The 14539-nt window shown below is 36.5% G+C and overlaps 1 protein-coding gene across 4 annotated transcripts in view; it reads left to right on the forward strand.

Annotated features, from left to right (window-relative positions):
* Rp1 (RP1 axonemal microtubule associated) overlaps positions 1-14539 on the forward strand; it is a 315568-nt gene that overhangs the window by 188868 nt on the left and 112161 nt on the right. For all 4 annotated transcript variants that reach the window (XM_048782900.1, XM_048782902.1, XM_048782903.1 and 1 more), the window contains 2 exons: positions 700-899; positions 4972-5058. In XM_048782900.1, the coding sequence (XP_048638857.1) occupies positions 700-899; positions 4972-5058 (287 nt within the window). The remainder of the gene's footprint in view (positions 1-699; positions 900-4971; positions 5059-14539) is intronic.

Raw genomic sequence — 14539 nt, forward strand, 5'->3', positions numbered from 1 at the left:
AGCATTCTTCTCACGTGGGTCAGCAGGCTAACGAGACGGTGAAGAAGACAACCATACTAGTTTGGGACTTCTTAGCTGTTTGGGCACTGCTAGCTGCTCAAGGCTGCCCTGTGAAATGTTAGTGCTGTGCAGCCCCCATTCTGACAGGCAACTGTTCTGAGCATCTCAAGAACCATTTGAACATGTGAAAATTCTCTTTAGTTCCAAATCCTTTTCATTGTCCTCTCCTCTCTACATCAGATTTTTTTTTCATAAATATTTCAGAAAATTTTTCTGTGTTCTCAATTTGATATTTTTATATCTCATTTGAAAACATGTTTTAATTTCACGTTTTTTTTACTTTATATTATAGTAGTTATATATAAAATCCATGAGACAGGCAACCGCTTTATGGAAAATCCATGGGCACAGAACTGCAAAATGTCTTGCACTCCTGTGTTGTTGCATTGAGAATAGGCAGAAGTTTACCAGGCTCCTCAGATATTTATTGTTCTAATTTAGTTTACTTTAGTAGTTGAATTTCAGCTGACCAGAACCTTACTGTAAGGAGACAAGCACAAATCAACTCCCTGGAGTCCTCTCAGTGCCTCCTCACACATCCCACCTGATTTTGATGTCCCTGGGCTCCCATGTGACAGAGGATTTTGTCAACTTGATGTTGTATCTGATCTGCCACTAATGCCTTTTTTCCGCATACAGAAGAAATCAGACATTCCCAAAGCAGTGAGACTCTTCTGTCTGAAGATGAATGGAAGGTGATAGTGCTGACCGGAAATACAGGGACAAAGGCCAATGTCACACTCTGGGTATATGGAGATGAAGGAGTCACTGGACCAATAAGTCTTAGCAAGTACAGCCCAGAGCAGCTCTTCCTTCCAAGACAGGAAGATGAGTTTCAGGTAAACAGAATCATCAACAACACTGTTCTTTGAAGTTTGCAATGACATTTCTGAAATACAGAAAAGTGTGACTGTGTGTATGTGTCCTATCTAAAATAAATCTTTAGTCTATTAGCATCCCCATCAGTTAGTTATGTTAATTCCTATTGTAATAATCAAAGGAAACAGTTTCACTCACATATCTTACATAAGCAAGGAAACTTGTAGGAGAAAAGTGTTTTCTTTAAAGACGATTCATTTTAGGTCATCGTTTAGAAACTGGCCTCATAAACCATTAGCTTCAACTTAAGTTATAACCAGGTTATAAGCAATTTAGATTCTTCTGGTAATGAAAATCTGTCTTTTTTATACTTGCATATATTTGTAGATGTTGCTCACCTGAGCTGTATGGGTTTGAAATTATCTTCTTGGCATCTTTATGCACCAGATTCTAAAGCTCTGTCTGTGCCTATTCTAATTTCTCTTTTACTTCCTGGTGTCAGAGAACACTGTGCTTTGAATACAGCTGTTTGCCCCATCTTAGTTCCTCAGAGTGTTGGCCAAATTTCAATGAGGACAATTGCGTTCTACTCCACTGATTCACACCCCACACCCTGCAGGGTGCAAGCTATCTAGTTCTTTGGTGCATTGTTAAACAGCAGTCATCGTCTCTGGAGAGTTCTCCTTTTGTATCTTGAGGCTGGCTAGAAAATAATAGAGAACCAGAAAGGACAACCAGAGCCACTAGACAAGGCTCTTGCGGGCTGCAGTACCTGGCTTTTAACTAATATCCAAATGGTTTCTAAATCTTCAGACCCAAACTTGTCCATTTTACTTTCTCCGTCATTAAGTTAGAAGAAAAGTAGTTGTCTGCAGTCATGAAGGAGCACTTTGGCTCAAGGCACCTTATATGCAATGGATTTCCAAAGATTATTTGAAGATGATTGTTTAGAACTCAGAATGCATATATTATGATTAGATCCTAAGCCCATCCCACAGAAGCCTCTTTTTTTCCCCCCATAATATACCTTGTGGTGTATGTATTTATGGTCTGATACATCCTTTCTGTGTTTTTCTGGAAAAACTTGCCCAGCATTGAATCTTAGAATGGTATTGATGCTCATGATTGCACATTGGAATCACCTGGGGAGTTTTAAAACCGACTGATGACTGGTTCCGCCTCCAGAGATTCTAGTTTATTTTTTCTGGGGTACAGCCTGGGCATGGAGATTTTTAAAAGCTCCCCAGGTGATTCTAAAGTGCAGTCAAGCTTGAGAAATCTCATTACAACACCAGAATGTGGATCAGGTGAGCTGGGTTGGAGTCCTGGCTTCCCATATGTTAGCTGTGTGGGATCTTGAATACCTCACTTAATTTCTCCAGGCCAGCATCGTCTTTATGGGTAGAATGAAGGCAATAAGATCCATCCTTTCTAAATTCCGGGGAAGTCTGATAACAAAAAGTGAAAATGTATAAACTTTAAAAAGAATTTATTGACGTATAGGAAATGTAGTCAATTGGTTAAGAATGGAGGCTTTGTAGTTGTGGCTGCCAAATTCAAATTGAAATCAGCCTCTCACTTGTTCCCTAACCTTGAATTGATTGCCTGTCCTATGAATCCCGAGTTTCCGTTTTAGTTGAAGAAGAGGGTAATGATACTCACTCAAAAAGCTTTCTGGAAGATTTAAAGAATATTTGGGAATGTATGTGCTCTTCACATGCCTGGTAGATGGGAAATACCCAACAGATGAAAAGTATCATTTCAGTTGTCAAGAATTCTTCCTTTCCTGGTCAGAGGCATTGGGATATATTCCCTCCTAGACTTTCTCATTAACCATGAAGTGAGAGCAGAGGCTCATCCAGCACCAAGCTGTCATCTCATTGGTGATCAGGAGTCCACTGAAGAGTTATATGGACTCCAGGCCAGCATTATCTGGGAGCTGGTTAGACTGCAGAATCTGACCACCAAGTCCAGTGGGATGGAACCTGCATTTTAGCAAGACCCTTTTGGTAATTTTGTGTGCATATTAAAGTTTGAGAAGCACTGGGTTAGGGGTTACTAGACATTGATGCTGGGGACTCTTGATAGTCTGACAACCCTAAATTAGGATTAGTTAGCTTACTCCTACTGTCTCTTTCTCTTCTGTGGGCTTTGATTTCCTTTAAATTGGTATCATTTTTCACCTCTGAATTTCTCTCTCATTCTCTTTTTCTTCCTTTCTATCAAAGGGAGCATAAAACCATTTTTGAGGACAGGTGGTATCTCTGACCAAACAGGCTTGAGTTCCACTTTTACTTTTGGAACTTACTGTGTTTCCAGCTGTGTGTCTCCAGACAAATGACTGAATGTCTTTGGATTTCTTCATGTGTTAAGGGAGACTCTTGGAAGAGCTTTCCTCTTCCCAAGGCTGCATGCAGTTGGAAGAAAGCAGGCCTGTCCAGCAACCTAGGTAGCAAGTCTCACTGCTGCGTAGTTCAGTCTGACTTGCATGAAGTTACTCGTTTGCTACCCGATGGCTCAGACACCTCTGTATTGTATTCACTTAGAATGTGGAGAACGGGGAAGTCTAGACTCAAGTTCTAAGAGATTCTTGAGACAACAGAAGGAGATCTAAAGGTTGGCTTACCTTTCAGAGATAAACCAGGTCTCAAATGAGGGCTCACTTCCTGCTTCTTCTGGTGGGAAGAGCCAGCCTTTGAGTTCTGTTGTTATGATCAACTCTGGGAATAAGAAAGTAGGAGGGGATTGAAATGGGCCGTGAAGGATTAGCATCTCTCTTTTCCTTCCTTCCAGTCAACACCAGCATGATTTTTCCTAAAATGCTGCTGACACAGGCTCAGATCTGTTTTATTTGCTATATAGTTTGGGGTTGGGATGAGGAGGATGTGGTGGTGAGCACTTAAAAAATAAAAATAAAAAAGAATCTCAAAGCAGAGAACGTGGGTATGAAGTGGGAGTTTTGATATTTTTTGGAGCCCCTGACTGTTCCAACTGTGTTGGGATCTAGACCATAGGTATGCAATGATGTAAGTCAAATAAAACCCGTGAGGAGTACCTGCCTATTTGTCTCCAGTCTGTAGCATCAGATGGTTACTTGTAGTAGAAATAAGGATGACGGTTATTATCAATTCAGTCATTAAATAATAAGGTGATAAAATATAGGTTTTAATCCTCATGGTTTAGTATCCTGGATGTATTTTCTTATACTGAAAATGTCTGCTTATAAATCTCTTTCTCTAGGTTCTGTATTTCTCCAAGTTAGAAACTCTGCTGTTATTTTTTAATCTTTGAATACCTGTGGCCTTGCACAACGTCTTGAGTATTGTTTTAAAAAATCCTCATGAGTTGAAATGAAAATTTTGTGCAATAGCATTATGTCCTTTCGATAGAGGAAGGACCAGAGATATAGAACACCGTGTAGTACTTAGTGTGTAACAACCAGCATTTCAGTTGAGCTTGAGGTAATTTTATGTCTATTTCTCCATTCTATCTGGATTAACAAATACTCTGGGGTCATGTCCAAAACTAACTTTAGTTCACCTAATCTGTGGGCAGGTTTGTTTATCTTCCTTGAACTTACAACATCTATATCTTATCCTAGGAGGCATAAAAGAGAGGATTTTCAGAGTGGAAGGAGGTTCTAGACTCACAGAGACTTTATTGTAGAAATTGCTGTATATTTAGCTTTTGTGTGTGAGTGTGTGTGAAAATTGATTTTTTTTCCCATCTTAAAATAAGAGCCTATCTTTCTGTCATTGGAATTCAGAAAGTGTTGGCTTCCAGTGAGAAATGTGTGGTAGTCAGAGAACCGAGCATATGCATGTTTTTTTATCCTATTCTTTCATCTGACTCTTTCCTGCATATTTTTAGTCAAGTTTCAGGATATTTCTGTCTCATATTCTATGTCTGTGAAGTTCACTGATAGCTTGAGAGGACTTCTCTATACCCTGAAAGGGTTCCTGAGAGCTTTTCAACCATTAGCAATACAAAAAACAAAGAATGTAGAAAAGTTCAGTATGAAGAAAAGAAAATAAACAGCATGCTTAATTTTAAAAACTGTGCAATTTGTTTTTTCCCTTGTATTTCATTCAGGTTGAAATAAGAAGGATTGGAGAGATATATAAAATAAGAATAGGACATGATGGGACTGGCGGACAACCCGAGTGGAGCTTGCAGAGGGTAATCTTGTTTTTTGTTGAATGCGTTGTAGTTATTCTATAATGAAAAGCCAGCAGGCCATGTAAAGCAATGAGAAAGATAACATATTTTATTAATTGCTGGAAATAATGGGAACAAAGTTTGAACATAACACTTTAAAATGTTTTGTTTTTGTATAAGTTTGTTTAAACGGCTTTTTTAAAGAATGATATTGCAAAGGTATCCATTCGTCAGGGCAGAAAATTCGAAGAATATAGTAAAATGCAAGAATAAAAGTATGTTGTTATTCATTGATTTTAAGTGACTACTCTGGTAGTTTATGGTCTTAAAATCTTTTTTTTTTTTAATGAATCTCATATGCACATGCACTTTCACTCTTTCCAATATATATATGATGTGTATATAACATGTAAATATACATTGAAATTCATAAACACAAGTATACATTTATAATCATATTTTATATAAAAGTAAATGTTTTTTTCCTTTTTAATGAAATTGAATCATGCACTTTTGGATTCTATTTATTCTTCCATTTTTACTTAATCATGGCCATAATTATAAGTTTTTGTTCAGTGCTTATCATGTGTCCACTGACTTATAAATACTTCTGTATTTTTGCCTGACAACAACTCTTTGATTTAGGTATCATTAATGTCCCCGTTTGATAGCTAAGAAAACTAAGGCCTAATAAAATTAAATAATTTTACTGAGGTCACTTAGTAAATTGTCTTATTTATTACACGATGGAATTGAATCTAGAGACTGAGATCTTAAACACTGTTATTGACCTTAAGTTTACTTTCAAAAAGAGATGTCACTGAGTGTGGGTAGAGCATACCTATAATCCCAGTGGCTTGGGAGGCTGAGGCAGAAAGATCACAAGTTCAAAGTCAGCATCAGACTGGGGCTGTGGCTCAGTGTTTCAGTTTTTGGGTGTCCCTGGGCTCAATTCCTGTACCAAAAAAAAAAAAAGATGATAATTACTCTTGGTGGCCTTAATATTTTAAAATGGAAGCATTAGATTATAGGGTGTAAGATATTTTGAATTATAGAACATCTCTCCTTTCTAGCTTTAAATATGATGTCTGCCACTGATTTCTTTATAGTACATGATGTGTTACTTTAAAATGTTTGAGGCTTAAAAATGTGGATACCACTGATAGAATCTGACAAAATATTTTTCAATTTTAAGTGTTTCATAATCTTATCTATAATTTTTCTTATTGTATCTTTGGTTGTCTAATGAAAGAAAATGAGAAAATGTTAATTTCACTGAAATATTAGTTAAATAGTTTTTTAGCACACACTTAATACAATGAAGCTTATTCCCTTTAGTACAGGAACAAGTGAGTACATTGCAGTCAGTCAAATATTTCTTAGCACCTAATATATGCCTGCCATTGTGCCAGATGCTCTGGGGAATGGGAGGAGATAATATATATTGAAAGATTTCAAAAGAGAACAAGGAATGACCTATTAAGAAGGGGATGCAAAAACCCATGTAAACTTCAAAGTTTTAATAAAATTACAACCTTTATTCTTGTGTATTCCTGGGAAGGTCATACAAAAAAAAAAAACCTTACTTATGAATTAAGTTATCCTGTAGTTACTGGTGTACATTGTACTTTCTCTGGAGCCTTTGAGGAGGGTGTTGAAGGGTGTTTTATGTTTTTTTTTTTTTCTATAACAACATACCTACCTGAGGAAGGAAGTGTATTTAGCTTGTAATTCTGGAGAAATCCTGGTTGCTGCATCTTATAAAGGTTTCATGCTATACATGGTGACAAAAAGTGGAAGGACAAGTGAGCACCTAGAACAAGACAAAACACAGGATGGTCTTGCTTTGAAATAACTTACTCTCACAATAACTAATCCAGTCCTGTGAGAACTGCATTAATCCTCCCTAATGACATGGTCACCTCTTAAATGGCTCTGCCTCCCAACACTGTCACAATGACAATCAAATTTCAACATTACTTTTGGAGGGACAAATCCTATTCCACCATAGCAAGATGTACAGCCACATCACTATTAATATAGTGACTCTCCAACTAGATGGAAGAACTTCTTGAGGAACAGAGGGTGTTGGAGGAAGGAGCACTGAGTTCCTAGAACTAAGGTAGGGATTCCTGTGCTCAATGATAAAGGCTTCTGAAAAGATCAAAGTGCGTGAGACATTGATTAACTGATTCAACAAATGAATTGAGCAACTAGAACTGTAATGAAACACCAAAATGTTTTGAAAGAAGGGACATTTTTCAGCACTTCATTTTTTTTTTTATCTTGAAGTGATTTTAAGTTTATATAAAAAATTAAAGAATAGAAAAACATTACCTGATTTCACCCAGTTGTTAAATTTATGCCCCATTTAGTTTATTATTCTGTGTTACAATTTCTGTATGTGTGTGTTTTCATCATTTGGGAGACGTTATTGATGAATTCTAATTGTACTTTAGCATGTGTGTGTCTTATTCATCATAAACTGTTTACCAAGTTTAGCATCCATTGATAATTCTTGCCTGAATCAGTTATTACTATGATGGTTCCCAAATGATAATTTTCTGATCCTGTGGTTTTTTTTCTCCTTTTATTATCAGGCTACTAATAGATAGAGCTTTCCGATCTTTTGGTCTTAAATCTCTCTTTTTTTGTGCACGTGCACACATACAAAAATGTAGGTTCTGTAGTTTCTATGGATTCAACCAACCATAGATGGAGAATATTTTTTTTAAAAGAGAGAGAGAGAGAGAGAGAGAGAGAGAGAGACACTGAGAGAGAGAATTTTTTTTTTAATATTTATTTTTTAGTTTTTCAGCGGACACAACATCTTTGTTTGTATGTGGTGCTGAGGATCCAACCCAGGCTGCACGCATGCCAGGCGAGCGCGCTACCGCTTGAGCCACATCCCCAGCCCCAATGGAGAATATTTTTTTTTAAAAATTGTGTCTTTGTACATATACATTTTTCTTTACTTATGCTGTAAGCAATATAGTATGACAATTTTTTAATGTAGCATTTATATTGTAGTAGTTATTATAAGTAAGTTAGAGATAGTTAAAGCTGTGTGGGAGGATGTAAATAGGTTAGATGTAAATACCATGCCCTTTTATATAAGGGACTTGAACGTTCATGGATGCAATCAATCCTCTGTGTACCAAGGGATGATTCTACCAGCATCTACTTATAGATTTTTATTTTATTTTACAGGTTTAATCTATTTTTATCATCATCTTTTGATGTTGAAATCTTCCTTAATTTGGCACTTTAAGCTCCAATATAATTTTGACCTCTCACTGTCCATTCTATGAAGGCTTCTTTACTTTTTCACATAAAAGACATTTTAGGCTCATCTAGTTATTTCTTTCCCCAGCTCTGGAATCAACTATCTTTTCCAGAAGCCCTAGTTTCTTTTAGCGCAGAATGGTATTTATAAACCAATATTTATGCGAGACATACAGGGAGAATTTATTATTTTTCCCTCTAATGCCCACCCACCCATGCCCAGGGGCCACTTCCTCTGATGTGATAACCTGGCTGTGCATCTACCTTCCCAAGATTCTCTCCACTAAATGTTTCCATGGTGAAATGAGTATGTGAAACACTGAGCTTTTCATTCTTTTCTCGGAGAGTTAGAGTGCATTATAAATATAGTAAAGGCTCTGAGATGCCCTCTGGTAAAGAAATCTGTTTAACAGTATTTCCAAAACTAAATTCACCATGGGACCATATTTTTTTCAGCTAAAATCTATTAACATCCTATGAAATAAATATTGTGTATTATTGTAGAGGCTTGAGGTGTTTGGGAGCTGATCTAGGGAAAAGATATGACCATAGGGCAGAGACAGTAGCACACACAAATTTAATTGGTTAATGCTTTGAAAAGTTTGGTGTGGGGGAAGTTCCTCCCAGCGGGGTCCTTCTAGAGGCTTCCCTGCCTTGTGAGGAAAGGAGGCAACAAAGCTCCCAGGAGTCTGGGTGGAGTCTCAGCAGGGAGTGTGTGTGTGGGGGGAGTTCCATAGGGCTGTGGTGATAGTTGGGGCCTCATAACAGTAGCCATATCTTCCAAATTGAGTAGCATCAGGGTGAGGTTTTGTGGGGCATGCAGAGCAGGCAGCCTCCAAGTAGCTAAAGATTTACTTTGGGGATTTTTATTTTATTATAACAAAAATCTGGGATATTTAAAAAAAATTATTAGATATGTAAAAACTTGATTTTGGTGTTCATGAACTTTTGCTCTAATGGCTCTCAGCCTGCATGAAGAAATAAACAATATAGGGGCCAAAATACACAAGCCATCTTTGGCTCATTTATATAAATAACAATTATATGCTAGGAAAAACACTTTTATGTTTGTATGAATCTAATCATAGCTAACAATATAGAAGGGTTTATAATTTACATGACTTAGAAAATGACCAACTAATATGCTAACCTGTTCTTTTGAGCTGTCTAGGCCAGTGGAGAGTTCCACAAGAGGTGATCAACACTAGATCCCAAGGAACCACTTTTAACCTAGAAACAGCTAGGTGGGTGAATGATTGGGTTATGATGGTACATCTGAGTGAAAGGGATTGATTCAATATAGATCCAGCCTTAGTTATTGCAATGATACAAAATTAGAGTAAACATTGGTCTGTTTCAATCTGGGTGGAGAACAAGATTGAGTAGCAAACAAATTAGAGAGCTGGTAAAAGCCCAACTACCTGCTCAAGCCTTAGTAGTAGTGGGTTTCCAATGAGAAAGATGAATATGTTCCCTAGAGGAACTGGGAAACCTTTGTGGACAGAGGGCACCTCAGAGAATAGAGAAGTGTGAGTCAGGGCAAAGCTGGGAAATGGCGAGAGGAATGTGAAATGCATGTTACCTGTTTCATTTATCAGTGGTGCATGGGGATGGCCAAGAAATATTGTATTGCTACATAGGTAAAAAAAAAAAAACAAAAAAACAAAAAACTTTTTTTGTCCAATGAGAAGGAAAATGCCTATTTACAAAGCTGGAAAGTTTCCTTGAGTTTGGTCTTTAAATAGACTGGAATTTATCAGACACAAGTTGCTTGACCTTGTTTAGGTAGATGCAATTTATAATAGACTTTCTTTCATCACCATTTCTCTCATTCCTTCTCAGGTGCGTAGGAAGAATTCTGTGTTGATCACTACCATCTTCTGTATCACAAGCTCCAGTCATTATTTCTTTTCTCAGTATTTCATAATTGCACTGGAAATTTATTACTATGCAATGTGAAGTTTTATTTATCTGTATTCATTTGCTCTGTGGCACAATTCGGTAATTTTTTGTGTCTTCTACATAGCCTTCTTAATCAATATTTTCCTTTTATTATATTGCATGGGCCATGCTAGTCAAATTAACTTTATATTTTAGGACAAGTCAGAACCAAGACGATTTTTGTTTACATTTCAGAGTGTCAGGGTATAAGGAAGAGAGGAATAATTCTTTCTTTGGGCTTTGATGCTAAAATAAACAATAGCACAGATGCATAAAAGTGCATATAAATGTACTCATATTCAGAAATTTCATCAAATGAAGGTAACACACCCACTATGCAGAAGGGTTCTGCGAGATGTTTGAACATACCCACACGACTGAGATACAGTTCTTGTCTTCAAAGAGTTCATTCCACCATTAACCTGATTATAAGCCATATTCTGTTTCGGTTTTCCTTTAGAGTAGTAATTTTAATTCTCTTAAACCAGTGAAATTACCTCTTTATCTCTCATTCTGCATCTGTCTTCTGAAAGATTTATGGAAGGAACTAAATTGATTTCTTCCTTTCTCTCAGGTTCTGAGCAGAAAGGTTGGGTAACCTGAGAGGTATTATAACCTCAGTGTTGAGTTTTAGTATGTTAATTCAGACATTGTAAGTATCACCATGTGTCTGTTCCAGTCAGCTATTTTTAGTACTTGTATTTAACTACTTGGCTGAAATTTCTTAAAGTAATCCAGGAATTTTAAGTTTCTAAGAAACCAGGAGTGAGTGTTTTAATGGTACTGTTCTCTTGTGAAACAACTAATATTTGCTGTTGTAAATCAGCAGGGGAAGATCAGCAAATGAACTCTAGTTTCTATTGAGGCCATTTCTAAAGTTGTTTCTTTTCATTTAGGAAATTAAAGCAAATGCTGAATATTTTATGTGATAAAGACTCTATGTTTCCTTCTTAATTCATTTTTTAAAAAGGAAAATATTTTTGGAAATTCACTGTTTGTCTTTCCTTCATTTATTTCAACCAACATTAAGTTTGGCTTTGAAGCTTGGTATCAGTAGATTTTTTTTCTATAATATTGACCTTTTGTACTACTTAATGTTTGGTAGTTTTGTATCAGAGCTAAAGCAAAAGTCATGGCTTTGGGTCTTTTTAATATAGACTGAATAATTTGAGATGATGCCTTAATCTGAAAGTCAATCAGAAATACCATTTTTTTTTAGAAATAAATGGTTGATTCTGTAATGATCAAAGGCTTGTCTCTTATAAGTTCAGAATATCATAGCGTCCACCATTATGAGGATATGTACCATGAGGGTTTACCCCCACTTGTTATGATGAACTATTTGTAGCCAATAGCTTCTTGTAATTACCAGTAAGATCTCTTTGGGGAAATTATTATTAGGGGAAATCCAGTGCTTCCAAGAAGTGTTTGTTGAATATTTCCTATATCCTAAGTTAAAATGGGTGAAAACCTACTTTTTTGCATTATATTTAGATTCTGAGCAGGACCAGCTACGCTCTGGCAATGTGAGGCTCTTGGTCTTAGTGGTATATCTGTGCTATCATACTGAGTTTCAGACTTTTCTTTTTCCATGATTATATGGTTAGAGGTCTTCTTGGAGGTATGACTTGTTATCCTACACATATTAATACACATTAATCAACTATGCTATCTCGTGTCCAAAAATATTATAATAAAATATTAATCTAAGTTACTAAATTCATTCCAATTCAACTTTTGGATCATTTGAGTCCAAATAAAATGGCTATAACTGAACACACTATGTTCTCTTACTACGAGAATAATTACCTTTGAATATTAGAAAAAAATAGAAGTGCATTTTAACAAATGCTGTCAGGTAAAACTAACACTTGTTTTTGAATTTTACGTTTTCTGTTTTTTTTTTTTCCCTGCCATTGGCTGTGATTATTTTAAATTAGGGTAATAAATTTTAGAGTTGAAATCAAAAGACTTGAAAGATGTTTAGTTTCTCAAAGGTCATCATTTTCTCTAAGTTTTCCCTGTTGCAAAATAAAGCTCAATTATGCTTGCTCTATCTCACAAGTTGTGCATAACAGGTGAAAAAAATTAGGTGAAGCTCAAGCAGAACTCTTTATTCCCCAACTCAGCCTACTTTTCCCTCTCTCACCATACCCTTAGTTATCCAAGCCAGAACCCTGCAGATTTTTGTAGATTGTTTCATTCTCTTGCCTCCAAAATCCAATCCCTAAGGAAACTGTGGACTATTACTGAAGCTTATCTTGATTTTATCTATTTTCTTCATCTTGTTACTATTTTCTCCATCTTGGCCCAAGTTGCCATATTTTCCTTCCCTCTGCTTCGAGTCTCCCACAATAGCTGTCCAGCTTCTTTGGTTCACCTGCTGTGTCCAGGATTCAAAGAGCAGGGAGAGGGATCTTTCCTTGGCATTAGTCTCATCAGCTTTCCCCCTGTCTAATCTGTCCCCTGTCTACTTCCCTGAATTGGTTTCACACCCCTCTGCCTTGTCCATGATGCTGCTTCAGAGTGGTCTTTGCTTCATCACCCAAAGGGAGCACCCAGTGGCTCTTGATCACATCAGCCTTGTTTATTTGCTTTATAACATGTCACTCATCTGATATTTTAAAATTTGTTTATTGTCTGACCTCCACTAAAAAGTGAAACACTAGAAGATTATATATATATATATATATATATATATATATATATATACACACACACACACACACACACACACACACACACACACACATATATATATATATATGTATGTGTGTGTGTGTGTGTGTGTGTATTTTGGTCATAGCCAAGTCCTAGAACAGTGACTATCAGGTAGTAGATGATGTTGGATAAGTATTTGTGGAATGAATAGCTTCACAGAATATGTTTTGTTCACTTAGTAAATGTTTATGATATACGGGGATTAATCTGTTATGCTAGTGTTAATTGAAGGGGAATCAGACATTTGTGCTTGGTTTTTAGGGAATGGGGGACAGTCTTGCGTGGCTGAGCCTTGGTGTGTGGGAAGGGCAAATGAAGACACAGCCTGGAGAGTCAGAGGTCTGGCCCATTCACACTAGGGCATTGAGAGGAGGTCAGTGCTGGGGCATTGGCTTAGTCCACCTGTCAGCTGGTTCTGCACATGCTACATGTGACTTGGATAAATTGATTCAAACACAAAAAAGAGCTCTCTTGAAACCTCTGATTCCTCTGATACTTTGAATTAAACAGGGTCATAGGTTTTGGTGGATATTCTAGTATTATTAACCTAACATGCTCCATATAAGCTCCAGGCAGTCTTAAGATTAGCTAGGAAGGAAATGGCTTTATTTATTTATTAATTTTTATTTTGAAGTTTTAAGGCATCTCATAAATATTTCTAGTTCCTTTTCATTTTTAGTTACTTCTTCATTTCAGGGTTCCAGAAAGTACCATTGAAGGGAAAGAAAAAGTTCTGAAATACAGTGAGAAAAATAGTTCGTTTTTGAGGATTTTCTACTTCAGTGAGCAACAGGAAGTATCAGTTTCTTCTCACAAAATCTCCAGTCAAATGCTTAATCTCAAAAGACTCCAGAAGTTTAGAGAAACATCCTCAAAGTTGTGCCAGCTTATTTGAACCAAGGATAAATTCATGTACTTGATAGTCCCTCTGTCAATTGTAAAAACCATCTCTGATCCTCCGTGTCCCGGTGTTGTAACAAATAGGGTGTTTGTACAAGGCACAGGAGGAAAAATGAAGAGATTTAGTGTCCAGTGTTGACTCTGTATCTGATTGGCAGGGAAACTTAAAGTGTTCTCTGAAAACACATGGAAACCTTATTATATTTTTGTGTTTCTGACTCCAGGAAGAAAATACTAACGGCCGAAATTGGAACTCACTCTGCCCTCCCCCAAACCAAATATTGTGAAGTACATTTAATTGTCTAATGCATGTCTTGGTGAATATTTTTTTTTGGAGGAGAAGTATTACACATATTTTTGTTTTATGGAACAAAGGTTTATGACACTTCAGAACAGAATTCCTAAAAGCAGTTTTCTCGACTTTTCTCTTTCTTGATTGTACATCTAGAGTCAGACCACTAGCCACATGTGTAGCTCTCAGAAAGTTTTGTGTATGTTTGTGTGTGTGTATATATTTAAACTTTGATATTTTATCATTTCTTCTCTAAGCTTAAGGAAAAAAATAAGATGAATTTTGGGTTAAATAAACACATGAAGGGTGTTTTATAAGCAAAGTACGATATAGATTGTAATGATTATTGTTGGCTATTGCATT

This window comes from Marmota marmota, unplaced genomic scaffold, assembly GCF_001458135.2.
Source record: "Marmota marmota marmota unplaced genomic scaffold, marMar, whole genome shotgun sequence".
NCBI classification, from domain to species: Eukaryota; Metazoa; Chordata; class Mammalia; order Rodentia; family Sciuridae; genus Marmota; species Marmota marmota.